This window comes from Dipodomys merriami, unplaced genomic scaffold (genome assembly GCF_024711535.1).
Source record: "Dipodomys merriami isolate MVZ:Mamm:240054 unplaced genomic scaffold, mDipMer1.0.p SCAF_4, whole genome shotgun sequence".
Classification (NCBI taxonomy): domain Eukaryota; kingdom Metazoa; phylum Chordata; class Mammalia; order Rodentia; family Heteromyidae; genus Dipodomys; species Dipodomys merriami.
The window spans coordinates 78,529,228-78,552,693 of record NW_027205603.1 but is presented as its reverse complement, the minus strand read 5'-3'; the positions used below and the strand labels follow the sequence as shown (position 1 = coordinate 78,552,693).

The 23,466-nt window shown below is 40.1% G+C and overlaps 1 protein-coding gene across 9 annotated transcripts in view; it reads left to right on the top strand.

Annotated features, from left to right (window-relative positions):
• Window positions 1–23,466, top strand: part of Enpp2 (ectonucleotide pyrophosphatase/phosphodiesterase 2) — a 106,235-nt gene that overhangs the window by 12,623 nt on the left and 70,146 nt on the right. For 7 of the 9 annotated variants that reach the window (XM_069991319.1, XM_069991315.1, XM_069991317.1 and 4 more), the window contains exons 1-2: window positions 17,015–17,235; window positions 17,453–17,555. In XM_069991319.1, the coding sequence (XP_069847420.1) occupies window positions 17,203–17,235; window positions 17,453–17,555 (136 nt within the window). In that variant the 5' untranslated portion in view covers window positions 17,015–17,202. Of the gene's footprint in view, window positions 1–17,014; window positions 17,236–17,452; window positions 17,556–23,466 lie in introns of those variants that run through there. The other 2 variants (XM_069991316.1, XM_069991313.1) reach the window with 2 other exon arrangements.

Below are 23,466 nucleotides of genomic sequence, written 5' to 3'. Positions count from 1 at the left end.
ACTTACATTAATTAGTTCATGGAATCTTGTATGCTGAGTCTAGGTCAGCCTGTTGTTTTTGTTTAGGATTTTAACTATTTTATACCCGAAGGTTAAAAGAAAGGAAAAAAGCTTGTTCATAACACATTCTTTTTTTCTTTTTTTTTATTCGTTGTACAGAGGGGCTACTTACATGAGTGAGGCAATGAGTATATTACGTGTGGAGCATTGTTACCTCTTCCTTCCTTGTTGTTGTCCCACTATCCCTTCCCTCCCCCACCTCCCACTCTTCTCCCCACCCCATCATAACACATTCTTAGCAAAGAGCTCTTTTATGAATAGGAAGAAATGTTAGGCTGGGTAGATTGCACACTTTAACTGTACCTCAATGACCTGGAAGTTTTGTTTCAGTACCCCATGTGAGACCCTAGACCATTACTTCCTGATTTAGTAGTTATACTATGGACCTAAGAGCTGACATTTCTCACTATTCCTAGGGGATGCTAATGCTGTTAGTGTGGGGTTTGTGCTTCCATTTTGTTTGTTTTTTGTTTTGGGGACAGTTTCACTAGGTAGTCCAGGCTGGTCTTAAACACACAATCTTAAGTCCTGAAATTATAACACCATATCCAGCTCAGGGAATCACAGTTTGAGAACCACAGGTCTAGACGCAAGATAAAGTTGTCTGTCTGGGCTGGGAAGGTGGCTCAGTGGTAGAGCGCTCGACTTGCATGCTCAAAGCCCTGGGTTCGATTCCTCGGCACCACATAAGCAAAAAGAAAAAAGCGGGAAGTGGCGCTGTGGCTCAAGTGGTAGAGCGCTAGCCTTGAGCTGAAGAGCTCAGGGACAGCGCCCAGGCCTTGAGTTCAGGCCCCATGACCGGACCCCCCCCCAAAAAAAAAAAGAATTGTGAATGTGAACACTTAGTCTATAATAAATTCTTAAAAAAAAAAAAAAGATAAAGTTGTCTGTCCATCTGTCTATCTACATACCTATCTACTCATTTATGTAATTTAGCTTGTTGCTTTTTTCAGTGATAAACTAAGAAATTATATATTATTTATGTTGTATGAATTAATAATGGCACATATCATCATGAGGAAGGCAAACTATTCACATCAATATCCCCTCATATCTTTACCATTTGTGATGGGAACATTTAAAATCTAGCATTTCAGTCATTTTTGAGTGTACAAGCACATTATTTTTAGAATTATTATTAAGTAGTTGTACAAAGGGCTTACAATTCCCCAAGTCAGGTGTTGAGTAAAATACATTATGGTCAATGTCACTCCTTTTTGTGTTTTCCATTAATATTAACTAGTCATTGTCCTGTACCACAGACTACCAGCACTTCTCCTGTCTAATTGAGACTTGGTCCTTTTTGACTAATATATGCCCATTGTCTCCCACCTTAGCCCCTAGTCAGCACTGTTCTACTCTCTTCTAGAAGTTCATTTTCTTTATGTTCTACATGTACATGAGATCATGTAGTAATTGACTTTCTGTATTTGTTGAATTAACATATTATATATAACATTATATTAGCATATAATATATATTATATTACTTTATTATATTTGACAGCATAATAATAGTCTCCACATTTACAGTTTCCAAACTCAGGCAGCTAGTAAGTGACAACATAAATTTAAACCTAGATTTGTCAGACTTTGAAGAACTGTGTCTATTTTATTAAATCTTAAAAAATTATACTTGCTCTCAAATATTTGTATTTAGCTGTTGACAACTTGAAAAAGAAGTAGAAAGGAAAAGACATTCCTTCATTTGAACCATCTGATCATTTACTGTGAGTTAGCCATGCTGTGCATATAAATGCAAAATGCAAAGTTCCTTTGTGCAGCTGTGAGCACCAGTGCTGAGCAATGTTGAGGAAAGCCTTGTTAGACTAGGGATGGGGCAAGGCCAGAGTCCTGATGCTCTTCAGCTTCACCACAATGCTCCATTCACTCCACAGGATCTCACTCGTCATTACAATGCAGAGCATGCACCTACTACTTGTCGATTTCTTTTATTCCTAGACAAACACAAACCTAGTAAAGCCCAGGGTGCAAATTTGATTGGGAATGTGGGTATTTCAGGATGATGCTAGCAGGTTGCTCTTACAGTCTGAGCTTCTTCAATCATCTGGCCCTCTGCTACTCAAGAGTAGTATTGCCTGGGGTGCTAATAACACTCTTCAAGCCACTGAGGGGAAGAAGAAAAGAGCCAGATATCAGAATTAGAATCTATTTTTTTTTGTCTACTTAAATTTCTGGTGGTCTGTGGACTGAGACTGCTCCACGCATACGCCCTATACCTGATACTGCAGGACATCTGGGAGAAGATGGAGATGCATTTGCTATCCTTGAAGAACTTTCTATTGAGTGAGATTTTCCAGTAGAGCTCAGGATGAGTTAGAAAGACCATGGGCTCTGAAGCAATCAGGCTGCTTTTAACTCTCTATTCTATCACTAACAATGTGGCCTTGGTCAAATGAGATCATCATTCAGAGCCTTCCTTTCTTCCCTTGTACAATGAAGTCATCCAAGTATGTCATGAAAACAATCAATTTACTACGTACATGGTAACTAGTATAAGCATTGTTATTGTCAGAATACTGCAGATTCTTGTTTTATCACTACTTGAGTGGCCTTGGGAAAATTACTCAAACTGTTTATTTGTAAAATGTGATCACTCTTATAGTATTATTGGTGAAATTCTTGTCCCTCTTAGCATCTTATTTGATTCTTTATTTGTAGGTCTTGTTACAAATGGATATATTTAATGCCTTTTCTCATCCATTAAAAAAATGTACATTTCATGGGTGAGTATTTGGGTTCTTTGTGAGTTGCTGGTGTCTTTTGAACCTAGAGAAAAAAAGCACCCAGAACACAGTAAATTCTCAATAGAATTCTTTTTACATAAGTGGATGAATGAGGAAATGAATGAGTCAATAAATGAAGAGTCCCCCATTAGCCAATGAGCAATAGTGGACTTGGCACTGTTGGTTGATACTGTGCATGGCGTCATAATCATGGTCAGATGTGTTGGGTACCATGAGAACAACTGACATGGGGAGATGACTCCCAGCTTCAACAGAGGAGATCCTGGTTCTTAGCATCCTTGTTCTAATTGACTGTATTGTTCAGGGAAATAACTGGATCATTGTTAATAGTAAGGTCACATGGGATTAACTGTAAAAATAAGGACATGGGCATTAAAAAAAAATCAGTTCTCAAGAAGAAAGGGAAACAGCTGCAGCAAGGAAGGAAAAACTGGGAAAAGGAGAGAAATGGCATCTTTTGCAAAATATCCTGTCACACGAGGCCACATAGGCTGGAAGTGTGTGACTAAGACTTACTCAGCCTCAGATGTAGGAGGCAGCAAAAAGTAGCTTCATCAGTCAGATGACACAAAGAAAGGGTCCTGTCACAGTGGTTCCGGCTTGCTAGGGTAGCAAAGGAGGAACTGTCTTATAGAATCCATTCTGATTCTCAATTCTCAGAAGCTGCAGAGAAAAAAATCCTTGCCATCTGCCTACCTAATAAAGACACAGGAGATTCCTCCCTCCCTCCCCCCTCCCTCCCCCCTCCCTCCCTCCCCCTCCCTCCTTCCCTCTCTCCCTCCCTCTCTTCCTTCCTTCCTTCCTTCCTTCCTTCCTTCCTTCCTTCCTTCCTATTTTTCCTTTGTTCTTTCCTTTTTTTTTTCTTGGTGTTGGGGTTTAAAGTCAAAGCCTCACATTTGCTAAGCAAACATTAACCCACTTGAGAGCCAAACCATCACCATATCCTCAGCCAGGATCTCATGCTTTTTGCCACTCTGCTATGGACCACAATTCTCCTACCTGTGTTTCCTTTGTACTGGGATTACAGGTGTAAAACATGCCTAACTTGTTGAGATGAGGATTTCACTGCCTTTTTACCTGGGTTTGCCTCAAACCTCAATCCTCCTAGTCTCGATCTCCAATTTAGTTGGGTTTATAGGTGTGAGCCTCTGTATCCAGAAAGGAAGAATTTCTCTTAATGGTAATAAAACTACCATATCATGGTGTACTCTAATTAGAAATAATTAGAAGGTAGACTATGGTTTGGTAGATTTGACTTTGAATGGCAGATCTGTCTCTGCTGGATTTGTAAACTTGGGCTATTACTCAAATCTTCATGAACCTCTAAAAAAAGGATGAACCAATATGTCCTTTGCAAGATCATTGAGATGATTCAGTGAGACCAGGTCTGTTAGGTGCTCAGTGGATGTAGTCATTGCTATTAACAATGAATACCACATAATTATTTTATTTAATCTCTATAACAAGTCTATAAAGAAGGGGTAGGATTGTTCCCCCAGCCTTTTTTTTTCCTATGAGGGAATTGGAAGTCTAGAGAGATTTCCTAATTCACGCAAGGCCACATGACTGGCAAACATCCAGGTCATGATTCTGATCAAGTCTGACAGTTCAGGATTTCAGTAATGAACAAGTTGTATAACATCTCTCACAAGAGCAGCAGATGCGCAGCAGAACAAACCAAGGCCTGGGACTTCTGCATTCTCTTGCATAACACACTGTTGGCCATTTGAGGTTACTGATTCCCAAGATGCAGGGCTCTGTGGTGCAAGGGAGAATGAGCGAGCTGGGAGGGTAGGAGAGGCAGGGTATGGTCTGCTCATCAGATGCCTGTAAGGCAAATCAATCCAGAAGAATATTGCTTCACCTCTTGCCTACAATTGTAAGCAAGATATTATCTATTGAATACCTGTCTATCCTCTATCTAGATATATTTCCAGGAATTGAGGGACTAAGAGAAAAGTATGCACAGTAAGGGATTTTTAATTATCCTTTCATTTATCTAGACAAAAGTAAACCTAAACTCTGGTTATAGGATTTGACTGGAATAGCTCTTTGCTGGTTATTACAGAGACAGGTCAGCTTCCTAAGGGAAGAGAGTAAAATTGTAGTTACCTAGACTGTGAAAGGATTTTAGATGTAGTAAAGCCAATCTTTCTCTGATTTGGGACTGGACAAGAATTTTGGACTGATATTACCTAGGCCCCACTTCAGTGTTGACTGTGAAGTTGTTTTTTGTTTTTTGTTTTTGTTTTTGTTTTTTTGGTAAGGGAATTTATTCCAGGGTCTATCACCATGGATGGAGGAAAAATCTCTAACAAATGTAACATGATGATTTCTAGTTTCACCTATTTTCCTGAAAATGGCATATTTCTTTATGCCTGAGTAATATTCTGTGGCGCACACACACACACACATACACACACACACACACACACACACACACACACACACACACACACACACACACACACACACACCATATTTTCTTTATCCAGTTGTGAGTTTCTGGGTACCTCAGCTGATTCCATAGTTCATCGCATTTTGGGTAAAGATGCAATAAATACAGGTATGCAGGTATAGCTGATATAGTATATTGATTTAGACTCCTTTGATATATGCCCAAGAGTGGTATGATGGGGTCATAGGGTAGAGTGTATGATGGGGTCATAGGGCAAGTCTACTTTTAGTTGTGTGTGTGTGTGTGTGTGTGTGTGTGTGTGTATGTGTGTGTGTACGTGCTGGTATCAGGGCTTAACCTTGGGGTCTGGTGCTCTCTCTGGCTTTCCTGCTCACAGTTGGCATTCTACCACTTGAGCCATGCCTCCAGTCTGGATTTTTGCTAATTATTCTGGAGGTGGACTCTCACACCATTTTTTGCCTGGGTTGGCTTTGAACCACAGTCTTCCAGGTCTTGCTTCCTGTGTAGCCAGGATTATTGAGATGAGTCACAGTGCCTGTCTCTACTTTTACTTTTTAAAGGAATCTCTATATTGATTTCATAGTGGTTGTATTAGTTTACATTTCTACCCATGGTATGTGAGAGTTCCTTTTCCCCCACCTTGACTTTTGGCAGTTTTTGTTTTTGTTTTTGTTTTTGTTTTGTTATTTTTTGGACAGTCATGGGGCCTGAACTCTGGGCCTGGGCGCTGTCCCTCAGCTCTTCAGCTCAAGGCTAGCACTCTACCACTTGAGCCACAGCACCACTTCCAGCCTTTTCTGCTTATGTGGTGCTGAGGAATCGAACCCAGGGCCTCATGCATGCAAGGCAAGCGCTCTACCAGTGAGCCACCTTCCCAGCTCCCCCCCCCCCGACCTTGACATTTGAGTTACATTTCTTCTCCCACTAAAATGTGGGATCCACAGGACACAAGCCTCAAACATAACAGGTGCTCCATACAGGTTTGTTAAATGAATCCGTGGATTCATGCATTGGGGGAGGAAAAACTCCTCATACTTCCAGTCATTTCTCTCAAGCCTTCTGGTTTTTAGTGACCTCCTAAACTGAGCTCCCCAGTGGTGAACATAGTCCAAGTGGTCTGGGCAGTGCCAGGCCCAGTGCAAACTTCTTTCCTGCAGTAAGACAGAAATCATTAACTAAAGGACAAAATGAAGACATTTAGACCTATGGCCAGACATGGGCTCTGACGGAGCCTGCCTATAACAAAGCCTCCCAGGTTTCTTTTACAAGATGTGATAGAGACTGGTGATGTTTCTTAGTGGAGGGACACTGGTCTAGTAAGTATGGATCCCTGGGTTCAAACCCTCTAACTGCCAAACGGAAGTCTTAAGGTTGATTTCTCTGAGTGTGAATGTGTACTTGGACTTTGCATTCAATTTCAAGAACATTATTCTACATGGATTGAACTCCCTCTATAGAGTTTCTATAAACTCTTACTTTCATGCTGTTAAGATATAGGTGAATTTTAATTCAGTCTATGGAACATAGTAAGTAGCAGCTCCCTGTGACTAGAAAATGGATTTCAAGACATGCTGTAAGTTGAGCATGGTGATACACACAACTAATCTCAGGAGAAGGGGGTAGGAAGGTTTTATCTGGAGACCAGCCCAGGAGGCAAAGTTAGTACAAGACCATATGTGGCAAAAGAACTTAGGAATGGGGTACAAAAATGCTTATACCAAAGCATGAACCCTGGAATTCAATTCCCAGTATTAAAAAAAAGGAAAGAAAGAAAGAAAAGAGCATACTTGAATTTGTGATTCAGGAAATCAGCCACCATCTCTTCCCTTAGCTTCTGTAATGTGAGGGTATAGTGAGAAGACAGATTTCTATGGGCAGTGGGGCATGCCCATCATTCTCTCCTTTTTTAAATTAACCAGTATATCAAATGCCTACGGGCTACATGAGCAGGTCTGGTCTCCAGTCAGAGGCATGCTAGCTTTGGGACAGTTTATGCCCAGTCTTTCAGCTTTATTGATTATAAAGTGGCGATGTGAAATGTGTCTTGATTTCTGTCTCATAGGCATGGCCTTTGTTGTTGCTTGTCTTTAAAGAAGTTTTGTCCAAATTCAATTGTTCTGATTGCTCTTCAATTTGCACACCAATTCTCCTCACTGTATAGTTCATTGCCATTAAGATCCAAGATTGTAGGAGAACATTGGCTTCTCTTCTAAGCTGTGGTATTTGAAAGTGAAATGACACATAAGCCCTGATGGATGTTGTTAGCCCAATGAGCTCCCTTCCCATAGCTTAGCATGCTCCTTCCCCTTCCCATAGCTTAGCATGCTCCTTTCCCTTCCCATAGCTTGGCATGCTCCCTTCCTAGGCAACACTAGGCCCATTTAGTAAAGACAGTAAATAATCAGCCTCCAACCCCCTCTTTGTCTTGAGATGGCACTCCTCTGGGGCAGCTACTACCATAGCAAGCAAGATCCCCTTAGAGTGACCTTCAGGTCTAGATCTGCAGGGCCCATTATCTACTACTTGGGCAGCAGCCATAAATCCTAATCCACCATGATGAAGCCCCTTGTCCACACATCCACACCAGAGTTTCCACTTCCTAGCCCCTTCAAGTCCCTGCCTAATCTCCTAGGTTATATAGGTCACCCCAGACAATAGCCAGCAGGCACTTCATCTCACTCCTCTCTCATGAGAAGGGGTCTTGCTGGTCCCTTTGCTGGCAATAAGCCTTTTCTTTGTTCTTTGTGCCTGGATGTCTGTGTGGTTTTCTGGCAAAGTCTAATATACTCTAACAGCTGTGGTGTGGTAGAGAGCCTGAACGGCTCTGATGGAGTCCCAAGGAATCACCTTATTCTAAGGATAGAGTTCAGTTGTTCACAGGGCATAGTTGTAAGAGGTGACTTTAGGACTGAAAATACTCCAATCCCCCTTGGTGTTGTCAGGTTCAAAGAATAACTGATGATTTTGAAAGGCACAGACCTGAGGTCTCAGGTTCACTTCGACCCTCCCTCCTCTCTTTCTCTTCCTTCTCCTTTTTCCCCTCCCTCCTTTGCTGCTGGGGATTGAATCAAAGGCGTCAGGTGTGCTAGGCAAGGGCTCTCCAGCTGGAGCTATAGCCCGGCCCTTTTGTTTATGAAGCTGAGTCTTTCTACCTTTTTGCAGGATCTGGCCTTGAACTTCTGATCCTCTTGCCGCTGCCTCCCCAGTAGCCAGGATTGCAGATGTGTATCACCATTCCCAGCTTAATGTTTTCTTTCCTGTGGCTCAATCCTGTAATTCAGCTACTTGGGCGATAGAGATGAAAGGATCAAAGATCGAGGCCAGACCAGACATAAAAATTTGAGAGACCCCATCTCAGTGGCTGGGTATGGTAACAGTATTACCCCAGCTACAGAGAAAGACAATTGACAGGACACAGTGTCAAATTCCTGTCACCCCCAGTGACACAAGGAAATCACAAATAGTTGGAGATCACAGCCCAGGCCAGTCTAGGCACGAAGCAAGATTCTATCTAGAAAATAACCCAGGCAGAAAGGGGATGGTGATGTGGTACAGTTGCCTGCCTAGATTGGTCGTGGGACCAATCTCCAGTTAACAAATGTGCTCCCCGTCTTAGGGAAAAGCATTCATTCATTCACCATTGCTGCAGGATTTATTTATTTAGTTAGTTTGGTAGAAGCTTTTGATCAGGAAACTCCCCGCTACAACAATCTGCTGACCACAGCCGGCCTGCTTCTCCAGGAACCCCAGGCCGCAGTTTTGCTTCCTCCCTGAGAGAATCCTGCTGTGCTGGGTGGTGAGCGAGCTCCTGTGCCTGCTGACACCATTCAGTTAGCCGGCATCAGCTGCCGGGTGGATCTGCGTTCAAACACGTTCCTTGAGTTGAAGCTCAACTTCTCAGGGCTTTCCAGTCCAAATATTTACTATGGTTGAATCCTCTTCAAAGCTGTCTCTAGACTCACCCCACCTTTGCCAAATAAGGGGCTGATTGTTTTCTTTTGAGATTAGAGAGTGGGAAAAAGGTTATTGTGTAACATTGTAAGTATAGTACAATACAGTACAGTATAGTATAGCATGTTACCTTAGTATAATCTCTTAGCATAATTCTAGGAAAGGAAATTTCCTAGAAGGTACATTCTAAAAAAAGCACTTAGCTGGGCACTGGTGGCTCATGCCTGTAATGCTAGCTACTCAGGAGGCTGAGATCTGAGGATCGTGGTTCAAAGCCAGCTGGGAAGGAAAGTCTTTGAGACTCTTATCTACAATTAACCACCATAAAACTGGAAGTTGTGCTGTGGCTCAAGTGCTAGCCTTGAGCTGAAGAGCTCAGGGACAGAGTCCAGGCCCAGAGTTCAAGCCCCACAACTGACCAATAATTTTTTTTTTAAAGCACTTATTTATGGGAGGACAGCTTGCAAGGTGCTGAGTGTATATCTTACTGTCCTATACCTGACCATGGCTAACACTGGTGTATGTTGTAAGCACTTGGCTACTTACTTAGCATATGTTATATAATTAGGTCTTTATATTAATCCTATGTAGTAAGAACTACTCTTCTTTTTAAAGAAATTCATGTCTCAGGGAAATAAAGTCTCATGGCCCAAAGCAGCAGGTACAAGTCTGTTATACTCCTGAACCCAAACTCTTAGTGGTTTATTTCCCCCACTGTCTGAGAATTTATACTTTTATTGCCAAGGCAATAAAATAATAGACAAAAATACAAGGATGGATACCTGTATTTGTAGAATCACAAGGCACATATGCGAATGGCTACTATTTATTCTTTGTTTCAAGAATTCCACTATACTACTTACTCTTCACATTCACCCTGTGTGTTAAAAACTTTCCTTTTTTTTTTTTTTAGTTTTTTTTTTTTTTTTCGGGTCCGGTTGGTGAGGCCTGAACTCTGGGCCTGGGCGCTGTCCCTCAGCTCTTCAGCTCAAGGCGAGCGCTCTACCACTTGAGCTACAGCGCCACTTCCGGCTTTTTTCTTATGTGGTGTTGAGGAATCGAACCCAGGGCCTCGAGCATGCAAGGCAAGCATTCTACCACTGAGCCACCTTCCCAGCCCCCCTTTTTTTTTTTTTTTTTAAAGAGCGACATCATTGAGGGAAGGAAAGTCTCATGCTCAAAAGTAGTAGGTGCGTCTCTGTCAGATACAGAATTCAAACTCTTAGCCTGTATCATGTTTATTTATTTGTTCTACTCTCTGGGAATTTATGCTTTTATTGATAAGGCAAGAAATACTCAAAACAAAAGCAAATAGGAAACTCTAGAGGGATCAGAGGTAAATATCTTGGGTAGAATCTCTTGACTCAGGAAATGAAGATGCTACAGAGAAGTGTCCTAGAAAAGGTGACAAAGAACTTGAGAATGGAGTGAGAATGAGAGCCGGGTGAGGGTAGGTCAGTTTGGCCCTGCGGCCTGCTGACACGTGACTTGAATCTTCACAAATACATTGGAATTTGCCAGGGAGAGTAAATGAAGGGAGCATTTGAGGCCAAAGCAATGATATATATTAAGGAATAGAGGTGTGAAAGAATACAACTTAATCAAGAAATGGCAAATCTTTCTGTAATTAAGGAAACAGCTATTTATTAAGCATTATTCTGTGATTAGTGGTGATTAACATGGATTAGTTTGTGTAATACTCTCAAGAATCCTGAGATGCATAAGACAAGAAAATGGAGTCTTAGAATAGGGAATAATAGGGAATTTGCTCAGGCTGGGGTCATGTAAGGTCTCATAGTTAAGCAGTGGGGGTGTTTAGGATTTGAGTCCTAAGTGCTTAGTTTTAGATATAGGATCCTAGATGCCTTGCTAAGGACTTGGGATTTTTTTTTTATCCTCCAGGTTAGTGGTTCTCAAGTCTGTACCAGAATGATGGTCTTGCTATAACTGGAATTGTGGACTCCACTCCTAGGCTTTCTCATTTGGTTAGTTTTAGGAAAGCTCTAGAAGATTCAGGGTGATTCTGTCTGTGCTGGTCCAGCGACTGTACCTTGACAGTTGTATGAGAGGAACCACTGAAAGATTTTAAGTTTCAGAGGAAAATCATCAGTTTAGCATTTTATTTAGGCCTCCCTGCGTAGTTAGTGGGAATGAGCTACAGGATATATAAACGAGGAATCAAAGAAATGGTGTGAGTTTGGGGTAGGGTAGGGTGCACACAGGAAAAAGAGTTGTGAGAGGACCTTCTAAAGATAAGATGGGAAATGTTAAAAATCATCACAAAGGATGCTAATATAGGTTCTGAGAGTACTCAGCAAGTTCGGATAAATGATGGAAATAATTGTATTGAATAACTGAGCTAGTTAGACATAGTATCTGATGAGAAATAAGAAGTTAAGGTATTGTAATAGAAAAAAATTATGAAAACTGCCATCAAGAGGCTGGCAAAAAATGATCAAGAATCCATCTCAAGGTACAAGCTAGATATGATGAACATGCCTGTCATCCCAGCTACATGAGTGGTATAGGGAGGAGGATCCTGTTCTGAAGCCACTCTGAAACCCTATCTGAAAAATAACCTAAGTCACAAAGGATTGTTGGGGGAGCATGGCTCAGGTGATTGAGTGCCTACCTAACAAGCACTAGGTTCTGAGTTCAAATGCCAGTACTGCCAAAACAAAAAAGTCACTCAACTGGTTTTTGAGGTAGCTGTGTTTGGGATGTGCTGAGTTTAGGCTCTGCAGTGGTACAGAGCGCTACATTCTGATGAATGTAGACCAGGCTGGTTTAGATCTCTTGGCTCAATCACTTGGTCACCATTTAAGAGAAGTCACAATGAAGGGGAGAGGGTAAGAGTCTTTAGCTCTGTGGCTGAAGTTTTGTAAAACAATTTTACCTTTAGTTATCTCTCTACCCATTGGTGCTTGTCTATAGCATAATTCCATTACAAAGTAGATGCAAACATGGATGTCTTTAGGAAGTTTGCACTCTTGATGCATTGGCTCTTCCCACCTGCTAGGATAGCGCCAAGATCCCTCTCCCCAGATGTTAGGGCCTTTCTCCACTTGCTTGGCTATTTAATATGTATGTTTCAGAGTAGCTGAAGTAACATTGTTAAATTGAGTTTTGAGTCTTAACATAGCTCATTATAAGGTCGACTTAGGGACAAAACGGAGTTATTTCCTGGGGACAGTCCTTTTAGCACTACAGTTATGAGTAACTAAATATATTATTCCTGGTCAAGACCTATTGTAGTATTACTCTTCATTAAGATCGATTTCCTTACACAAATGTTTAAAACTAGTAGCCATATCCTTTAACTATTCAAAATTAAACATTAGCAAATACATACATTTAATCAGAAGAAATAATTTTACTGAGTGTATTTGACCATTGTAATGCTCTGTTGTTATTGTTAGATTATCTCAGTTGAATTATTTTTGCCGTGTGGGATTTTGAACTCAGTCTTATGCTTATTGGTCAGATGCTCTACCACTTGAATCACATCTCCAGTGTTAAGTGTTGGTTAACCCCAGAGTCACACTTACCATCCACCTACCCCTCAACTCCTATTCTCAGTTCATTTACAAGCCTTTTCCCGACACTTGTACTTTTTCTTCCTTTCTACCACCACCAGAGCCGCACTGGTGCAAGCAGCCCTTATTTGTATTATTGTCATGGTTTCCAAATTGATCTACTATATCCATTCTTGATTTCTTCCCAATTCGTATCCACAATATAATGAGATTAGCGCTTCAAAATCTGATTTAATTTCCACTTTCTTAAGCTTTCTAAGGAATGTCCATTGGGTTGAGGATAAAGACAATACTACTAAGGTAACTCATGGAAAACCACATGAGTAATTTCTCCTAACCTTTCCAGTTCTATTTCATGATCTGTTGGGCCTACACAAAAACTTTTGCACATTCTGTCTCTTCTATCCTGAATTCTTTTCTTTTCTCTGAATCTAGATGTTCCCACCCACTCCTCAAATTACAGTGCAATTGACAGACATGAAGTGACTTTCCTTATTAGGTCAGTCCTGAGATCCACCTTCTCATAGCAACATATTCCTCTCCATGTCTGCATTGCTTACAGTTGCAGCTTTACATTTATTTGTGTGTCTGTTTGATTAATGTGGAGGACAGAGATGCTGTCTGGCTCACTTCCCTATGGAAATCTACTGACAATACTGGCACTTGATGTACAACAAATAGATATTTAGAGAGGGCAAAAATGGTTCCACAGTGGGATTCATTACTTTGATTTGTTAGGGAGTAAATATGATGTACAGACATTTATAATACAGGTTAAAGTCACCAAAAGATATGACTGTTGGTTTCAGCTTCTGGTTATATAATAAGTAATAGAACAAGTCCTTTTTTGCATGGAACAGACACTTGCTAATTCTCTACTACAGATAATCCCTAGGACCATGTATTACCCATAAAACCTTGCTTGCCTGGTTTACACTCTTAAGTGCTATCTACTTTTTATGAAACAGCATTCTGCATTGAGGGAGTGATTGAGTCTGCTTCTTGCCAAAGTTGTTTGCTCACTTTAGATTGGCCAATCCCTTTTGCTGACTGTTGTCCACTTTTAAAAACTCTGAATGTTCTCATTTTCCTCAACCACAGCAGAATTTAAAAAACAGGACTTAAATAGTTAAAAAATAGAATAGGAAGACCACTGCTCATTGATAATTCTGAAAATCATGTGTTGAGTAATGATCTGACATCATACAGCATCTTAGAATTTTTCTTGAAGTCATGTTAAGCTGAGTTATGCCAATTCTGCAGAGTGGGAAACTAGATGTCGATGAAGTTTTAGTCAGTTTATGACAATGTAAAAATTACTGCAGGGAGCAAGAATGACAACCATCAATCACCTATCTTTCAGATCTCACTGCAAGCTTTAAGCCCTCTTATCTCAATCAGGACTTGAGAACAAGGATTCATAGAGTGATTTCATGAAAAGATAGACTGTACATTTGTATAAATGCAACTACTGTATTGCAATTAAGCAATATGCACACTGCTGCTTTGTAGCACCAGGAAAGCAAATAAATTTCTGTTCTGCTTCTTAGGATAGAGATGAGTCAAGCAGCTCTAGTTTGCCATGAGGAATTCTAAACTAAAATCCAATTAACAGGGACTGCCATTAAATAATATATTAATGTTGCAGTAGTAATTAGGTCAAGCAAATCCAACACATAGTAATTCATTCTAATGTTCTGTTTCTTTAAATGTGGTTCTTATATGACTTATATCAGGATAACGTATTGTTTTATTCTCTTCCCCCTGTTTCTTTTCAATCTCTCCACACTTGAGACCTGATGGATCAGAATCTTGGGGAGTAGGGCATAAACATCAGCATTTCAATTCTCCACACCCTTAGTTCTTATGCTTGATAAAGTTGGAGAAACAGATTCTAGGGACTGAGACAGTTGAAAGATTTTTGCCTCTAGTTCTAGATTTTCTTCTGCCAGGGGGCAGTGTTCTCTGAAATATAGCCGGGTTAATAACCAGGCTGGATGGTAATTTTTTAGGTTTCCTCATACCCTTTCTTGTTCACTGAGCCTGCCATGTGTGATCTGCCATAATCTTAAAGACCATAGCAGATGGACTTCCTTAATTTGGGCTTCCCAGAAAAGATTTTGACTCTGTTCTAGTCATTTTAGTTGAATTTCTCAATGTCTTTTATGTGTTACTATGCTTTGGGGTATTCTTGGCTTGAATTAATAAGGGCTAATCATATATTGCAGTTGATTCGATGCCTGAAGTAGGGACTTTGGCTGTGAATGAATTTATGAGGATGATCTTGTAGTAAAATTCAATGTAACTATGGCTAGAATATGATGATAGTGATGAAGCAAAAGATGATGATGATGAGTATAGCGATAAATTCCTGTTATCTACAATACCTGGTGGAAAATGAAGATCTCTGGTAGTGGTGTTAACAGAAAGTGACGGATGCGGATCTTTTTGCATCATAGATAACAAATATGGACCCAATAAATCCCCATCTCTGGGCTACTACACATAAAAGAGCCTTTTACTTCTACATAGCTAAAACAAAAAAAGTGAAATAAGGTAAAGGGTAATGTTCAACTCCTGAGGTCTGTTTTTCATTGTCTTCAAGCTGGGTTTTAGCCATCAAATATCAGACAAAATGTAAAGTTGTTGAATTTGTCTGGAAACCAGTAAAAGGTCACAAGAAGAGCTGTGGCTTAAGTAGAGTGTTAGCCTTGAGCCAAAAAGCTAAGGGATAGAAGCTAGCCCAGGCCCTGAGTTCAAGCCTCAGTACTTGCACAGAATAAACAATAACAGAAAAACCAAAAACAAATAAACAAAAAAAATCCCAGGATGGCCTTGATATTTTCTTTTGGGGGTTTATCATTCTCCCCCTAAAATAGCAGGCTTGCGTCTTAAAATTTTAACAGAAATAATTGAAAAGTCGGACTAAAGTACGACTTGCATAAACTGACAAGGAAGCCTGTCCATGCTTTCAAGAGTTCAAAGCTAAAAGGATTGGAGAAGGACTACTTAAAATCTGGCAGTATATTTTTCTTCTTTTCAATTAGTGTTACTAAATTCTAAAATTTGTTAATGAAACCCAGGCCTCCTATGCAATGAGTGCCCCGTAAACAAGATCTTGCTTTTGTGCTATCTTGTTTTATAAGAGCTGAGCCTCAGCAAATAGCTGCTGGAGAAATTTGTTTATGTATGCACATATGCACTCTGCTGGAAAGATAGTCACCCGGGCCTCAGCGTGTAGGGCAAAGCCTCAAACAAACTGTCCCTCATTTGAATCCTAAAGGGACACACTATTTAAACAACTTTCCGATTTGCAGCCCTAGATTTTTCCCCCTCCCCTCTAAAAGTGGCGGGTTTTGCTGCCAAATTGCTTAATGAAAGAACTTTTAACTTTCACAATAGTTTTAAAGGACACAGAAGTTAGGGAGCTAGAAGATCATTTCCCTGGAAAACAGCTAGGGAAATCATTGTTTAATTCTAAACTTTGGCTGCTGCCATTGAGATTTGCATCTGGAACTCAAAAGCTAATCGGTTTTCCCTTAAGATTTCTTGATTCCTTATTCCCAGTCCTTTACTCCTTCCTCTAACCCCCAACAAGCTGAGGTTTTGTTTTGTTTTCTTCAGGAACTGGTAGAGACTAGTTATTTTGTCTTTCTTCACAGGGTGAGGATTGATGCTGCTTTGCTGGCTTTTTTTTTTTTTTTTCTTTTTGATAAAAGTTACTTCTCTGAAATTTAACAGCAATCCGAGGGGGAAAATAATACTATCTCTTGTGTGAGTTGCAATTTGGGCAGATTTCATCGTGAGAAACTGTATCTGAGAATGTGGTCATAGAACAGGACCGTTCAAACTGCCAGAAAAATAAACAAATGGGAAAGACAGGGAGAGTTATTAGGGTTATGTACATCATAAAACTTTCCTTGTTTTTTTTTTAAATGAAGTAGTTGTGAGGTTGACGATATTGAATAATCAGTGAAAAAGCTGAAAAATTGGTAGAAAGCCTTAGTTCAGCTCTGTCCCCCTCCTTTTATCAGAAAAAATACATTTGGTTTCTTTCTCTTTTTTTCCTTCTTCTTTCTTTCTTTTTCCTTTTCTTTTTTCTTTTTTTTTTTTTTTTTTTGACAAACCATGCTTTTCGTGAGGGAAGTTTTGATCACGCCTTCCTATTGGCTAGGGCAACACGAGCTCTGCTCATGTTGCTAGAGGCTACCACATGAAAGTATCTGTGTTAGGGAGGGCTGACAGGGGGTGGGGACAGAGAAGACGATGCCTTAAGCCTCTTAGGCTCCGAGTTGTAATTTGTGAACCAACTGTGATGAAATCGAGCTGTGGACAAATCAGACGAGGCTGTCAACTTCCCAGGTGGGATTGCCTGGAGTTAATAGACAGCGCTCTGAGCCCCCAAAGCAGAAGAGCCCTCTGTGAAGGCAGAGAGCTCTCTGCTGAAGGCTTTCCAAGAATTCTCGGACATGGCAAGAAGCAGCTCAGAACCATCCTACCAGGTAGGAGACGCATGGCAGGGCAGGCAAAATGCTCCCCCTTCACAATCTGTTTCCTGTGAATTTGAAGTGTTTGTTTCTCAGCCGAAGGCAGCACCTTTAAGATGCATTTTGCAAGCTTGCAGGCTTGGGGATGTGGAAATCATTTGCATTGCCTGCCTGAAATGTGAGGCGAGCCTGCCTAGCTCTGTTTGACAGTTCAATCTCTTTATTCCCACAGGTAATATCCCTGTTCACTTTTGCTATTGGGATCAACATCTGCCTGGGATTCACAGCAAGTCGAATTAAGAGAGCGGAAACATGGGACGAAGGCCCTCCTACAGGTAAGTGTAGTAATGATTTGAGTTTCAATCCACTTGTTAGATTGAAAACATTATACACAGGGTAACCAGAAAGCTCCTTAGGTGACTCATCTTTAAGATGATTTTGCAGGATCACTTTAGTTCTAGATTTCTCTGGGATGACACAAACTCTGTCTGTAATTCAGTTGAAAAAAGTGGTTTTAGGTGGAGAACCTTTATTAATTGATCCACAATAACTAAGCCTTAACATCATTGTATTGTGAAATGTATAACAACTGAGATACAATTCTTCTGAATGATAGGAGGGGTGGCATCAATCAAGATACCACTGTACTCATAAATTAGCCTGTTGAATTGAACCCATTTTGTACAACTGCTTAAAGATAATCATAATCAGTAATAACAATAACTTCTGTTCATAGACAAAGCTAAGGCAGATGTGGTGAGAACAGGTGTTGGCTCACTGTTTTGGAGATAATTGAATCTGATTTGTTGTTATGTAATATAGAATATAGTATCTGCTTCCAGAAACTTCTTCCCTAAGAAAAAGAATGGGAACAACAAAAAAAAGGTGCAGTAAACTCTTTTTAAAGCTTCAGAAATTTAGAACTTTGAGATTTATCTAACATAGGAAGGCCTGAAAAAGCTTGATTCATTTGCAAGCCATCAAGGATTGATTCATACTTGGGTTTTCTTCTAGCAAAGGGGAAGGTAAGTTTTAATAGCCTTCTCTGACTTAGCTAACATAACCAAAGTGAAAACGTTTCCTTTTACAATGTGCTACGCCATGAGCAGAGTGGGAATTCTTATAAAGGAGCTCCTTGTATACAGTGAGGGGGCTTGCATGACCAGGTCTTAAGCAATGAGTTGGTTAATTTCCTGGAAATTGGAGCCACCGATGGTTTGAGAATTAAAAAAAAAAATACAGTTGAGGGTACTCTAGGGGGCAATATTTTCTTGATTTTTCCTGACATCTTAGCATGTTTGTCTGTCTTCCTGTGAATTTTGTATATCTATATTTTTTCATTGGACAACTATATGAAATTACCACCTGTCCTTGTCCAGCCAACATGGATTTTTATTATTAGACGAGTTAGGACACAAGCACTGATAGAATATTAATCTTCTTTACATCACATGAGCTATTTGACTCATGCCAGAGATGGAGACACTAATACTTAGAAGTGGGTGAGAGAGTTGGAGGGAGGGTGGTGAGATTTGGGTGAGAAGTGAAGAAATAGTTCTTAAAAATTGCAACCCTGTACAGCTGCAAATGTGGTAGAGTGTTTGCCTAGTATGCATGAGGTCCTGGGTTCAATTCCTCTGCACCATATAAACAACAACAAAAAAGTCATTACAAAAATTGGAGCCCTAAGGATTCAAATGCACAAAATGAGTTGTGTTCTGTGGTGGTTAATCACTGGGCTAAAAAAGAATGCTGTTTTATTGATAGCAAGAGCCTCCTGTTAAATAACTCTTGTTAATGCTGATTTTGGCTAATGAGATGGAGCTGGCTCAAGGGACAGGTCCTTGGGCATGTGGGCCAGCTCGGGACTTGATGGCCAACTGCTGGATTTTTCCAGTGCATCTAGGGGGAGCTTTTTTTTTTTTTCTTCCAATTTTAAAATGTTACTTTGGTTAACATTGATATCAAAGAAATTAAATAATACTTTTTTGTATTGGGACTTGAACTCAGGGCCTTAGTACTTGCTAGGCAGGTGCTTTACCTCTTGAGCCACTTCACCAGCATTGAGGTTTTTTTGAAAGATAAAGTCTTACTTTTTCCCTCCACCAGCCTGGCCTGAGATAATCCCTAATTGTGCTTCACAAGTCACTGGGATGACAGGCTGTGTCACTGTGCTCAAGCCATTGGTGGAGATGGAGATTCTCAAACTATCTTGTTTTTCTTCTTTCCCTCTGGCTGGCTTTGACCAGGATCCTCTGATCACTGCTTTTCAAGTGAACCACTGCTGAAATGTTGTTTTCTTAATGAAGGCATAAAATCAAGCATCCATCTCCCCCATAGTTTGTGCTTTTGTGTTGTTTCTGTGTGTGTGTGTGTGTGTGTGTGTGTGTGTGTGTGTGTGTGTGTGTGTGTGTGTGTGTGTGTGTGTGTGTGTGTGTGTGTGTGTGTGTGTGTGTGTGTGTGTGTGTGTGTAGCCTGGCATTCTGGATCCTTGTAGCCTGTGGTATGATTTTGTGCAAGTCACTTGTCTTCTTGTCTTCCTCTTAACTGACAATAAGGAACAGCCTAGTTTCTAGTTTCCCTTCTGGAATTTAAAAAAAAAAAAGTTTCTTTTTAATTCTGTCCATTTTGTTTCATTGTGTGTTCTCTATGAACAAACTTGGAAAGTATATATTAGGTTTATTTCTCCTTTAAAACATTTTGTATATGATACATAATTTCCAGTGATAAGAAATATTAAGAACATTGTCAGTGTTACTCTGGAAAGGTAATACATTCTGCATTCAAATCTGTAAATTAAATAGACAAATACATTACAAAACATTTGCTACTGCAATTGTTTAATAAAATCATTGATTATCTTTGTTCTTTATAATAGTGATAGACTTTCTTAGTTAAATTTCTACCTGTAGCAAGCTTAGTCTCAAGATGCAATTGAAATCTGAGTTTTAGGGTTTCGTATGGCTGCATATTTTATTTATTTATTTATTTGCTTTATGTAGCTCAACTGCTCTTTTGACACTATGATTAATTTCTCCAGAAGGAAAAAAAAAGACCAAAGATATTCTTTGGAAACTGGATGAAAGCATAGGGCAGAGAGTTTTTTAAATATATTTAAAAATGCTATATATACTTCGAAAGAATGTTTCCTGTGTAATACATGTAATTGATCATTCTAAATGTGAGCAAAGCTTTCATGCATGTATGAGAATAAGACCCTAGGAGGGAAAATACTCATTCCTATTTTCCACAATATCTTTAGGCTCCAAAGCCCAGAGAGGTCACATTCATATATGGGCAGCTGCAGCCTGGTCAGAACATAGAACTTCTTGTTTGGTGACTGGAGCTCCTTGGAGCTCCTCCACAAGAGCAGAGGATGATCTGCATGCATGTGTACCCTCCCTGCTGTACTATGGACTGAGGTGTTCGTTTCAAGGCTGTGACATTGCAAGCAATCTCATGATTAATTAACTAGCTTGGTAGCTGGATTGATTGTCAGAATGGAATAGGCCTTCTACTTTTGCAGCATAGGCTTGTAAAAGATCTATAGATTTATTAGGAGGTATGAAATGAACAGAGTAAATTATAATCTTTTTGGGACTTACATAAGGGACAGTAGGACAAATGAGGCCACAGAAATTAATTTCCTGTTCTTTTTCTTGTTGTTGTTGATAGTGGTTGAACTGAGAGCCTCACACTTGTCAGACAGACATTCTACTATGTGAGGTACTCCATTAGTCCTGTAAGTGTTAATTAGTTTTGAGACAGTGCCTTGATTTCTGACTGGGCCAGCCAGGACTATGATCCTCCTATTAGTTTTGCTGCATTTCTGGGGTTACAGGCGAAATTGGCTGCACTTAGCTATGGAGTCTTAAGAGATTTTTGTTGTTGTTGTTGTTACTCCTCAGAATAGTCTTGAACTGCAAAGCAGTTCCTACATAACTAGGATTACAGAAGTTAACTTTCAAGGAAAGTTGACAGCTTTGTTCTGAGTGTCTGATGTGTTGCTTGTTTCACCTGAAATAATGTAGGTGCACACAGGTGTTGGACAGTCACACACATTTGTGTGTACACTTTTGCAGCATCACTGGGGACTCTACTTTATACAAGCTTTTGACTTGCAAATTCTTCCAGCCTACAAGTATAAATGGAATAGCTTCTCTGAGATATACACTACTTAATACTTGAATGACAAAGGGAAATTTGTGAGCTTGTGATTCCCTGGTTATTAGATACTTGATTGCCCAATCCAATTTACCACTATTTTTAGTGGCTTCACAAGACAGTTTGGAAATACACTTGTAGGTAAATGTGACATAAAGTGTGCTGCTAACAATTTTATGAGAAAATAGAAAATGGTATGAGGAGTTGGTAGGCTCACGTTCATTTGATAATTGTAAGAATCTCACTTTAGCTTTGAAAGCAGAATAGAAGAAACTCTCAAGCTGATAGATAGAGCCATTATGTTTTCAGGAAAATGATCTTAGGAGCCATATTGTAGTATGCGATATTTTAGTGTTAAATCTAATTTAAGAGTTTGAGGAATTTAAGTCCATCTGATGTAGAGACTCAGGAAGGCATAGGTGTGTGTATGTGTGTGTGTGTGTGTGTGTGTGTGTGTGTGTGTGTGTGTGTGTGTGTGTGTGTGTGTGTGTCGCTGGTGGGGTTTGAACTCAGGGTCTGGGTGCTGTCCCTGAGCTTTTTCACTCCAGGCAAGCGCTTTCCCATTTTGAGCCACAATGCCACTTCTGGTTTTCTGATGGTTAATTGGAGATAAGCATCTCATGAGCTTTCCTGTCCAGGCTGGCTTTGAACTACAACCACAGATCTTAGCCTACTGAGTAGCTAGGATTTTAGGCGTGAGCCACTGGTACCTAGCTTAGAAGCATACATATATATATATATATATATATATATATATATATATTTTTTTTTTTTTTTTTTTTTTTTTTTTTTTTGCCAGTCCTGGGGTTTGAACTCAGGGCCTGGGCACTGTCCCTGAGCTGCTTTTGCTTAAGGCGAGCACTCTACCACTTGAGCCACAGTGCCACTTCCAGCTTTTTCTATTTATGTGGTGCTGAGGAATCGAGCCCAGGACCTCATGCATGCAAGGCAAGCGCTCTACCACTGAGCCACCTTCCTAGCCTAGAAAAATAAAATTGTAAAACCACTTGGAAGGCCATCTTTGGGAATGGATTTTCTCCTGACAGAAACTGACCCCAACTCCATCTTCACTGGCAGAGCTCATCATTCACTCAAGTGTATCCTGAAGTTCACAAGGAGGAGAAGGAACCTTGGCATAATTGCTCTTAATAAAGGATCCGAAACTCAATTAGGAGATGATCTACAATACAATGATATGCAACACCTACTAGTTTAGTCTGTTACATGATACTGGTGTGAATTCCTTGTTATTTCATTCTAAAGCATTTGTAAATAAATGCCCCAGATAGTGTTTGCATTATCAGCTAGAAGGTTAATCAGCATGTTGTAAAATGAGGACATAATGCAGTATATGATTACCCCGAGTGGTTTACTTATATGGGAACAAATGAAGTGTAGTTAGGAGAAAACCAGTGGGACTCTCACTTAAAAAGACTTGTAGACGTAAAACATTTAATTAAGAAATATTGACACTGCAATTTACATCATAGGTAATGTACACAATACATTGTATAACTGCCAGGTTTACTTATTATTTTTTAAAGGGAAGTGTAAGTTACACTGTGGTTGAGACTTGAAGAGCCCACATTCTATCACAGTGATGTGTGGTTAGCCCCAATTGCTAAATACTTGGATCGAGTCATAGCCAGTTTTATTGCAAAAAGACCCTGCACACATTTATTTACCAATAATAGTACTTAATAGCTACCCAACAAATCATAAAGTAAAAAAAAAAACCAAGTGCCATGAGAAGAAAGAAATGTCACTCAACCTTCTGCCTGTTAGTAACCTGTCACTCAAAACCAGAGGTTCCCTCACTGAGGCCTGTGAACAGCCCCACTTCCCCACTCATCCTGAGTGGGAGGTACAATGTCTTAAGTATGAATGCAGCGTGCTATAAACAATGGTGCACCAACAAAATAGTCACAAATTAAGCCAAAGTATTTACAGATTTTTACTACAAAATGCCATAAAAAGCTGCTCTATTTAAGCTTTCTCACCCTGTAATCCGGAGAGACAGCTGGATGTCTGTGGATGACTCCTTTGGTATGGATGATCAGTGTTTCTCCCCCGTCCCATCCC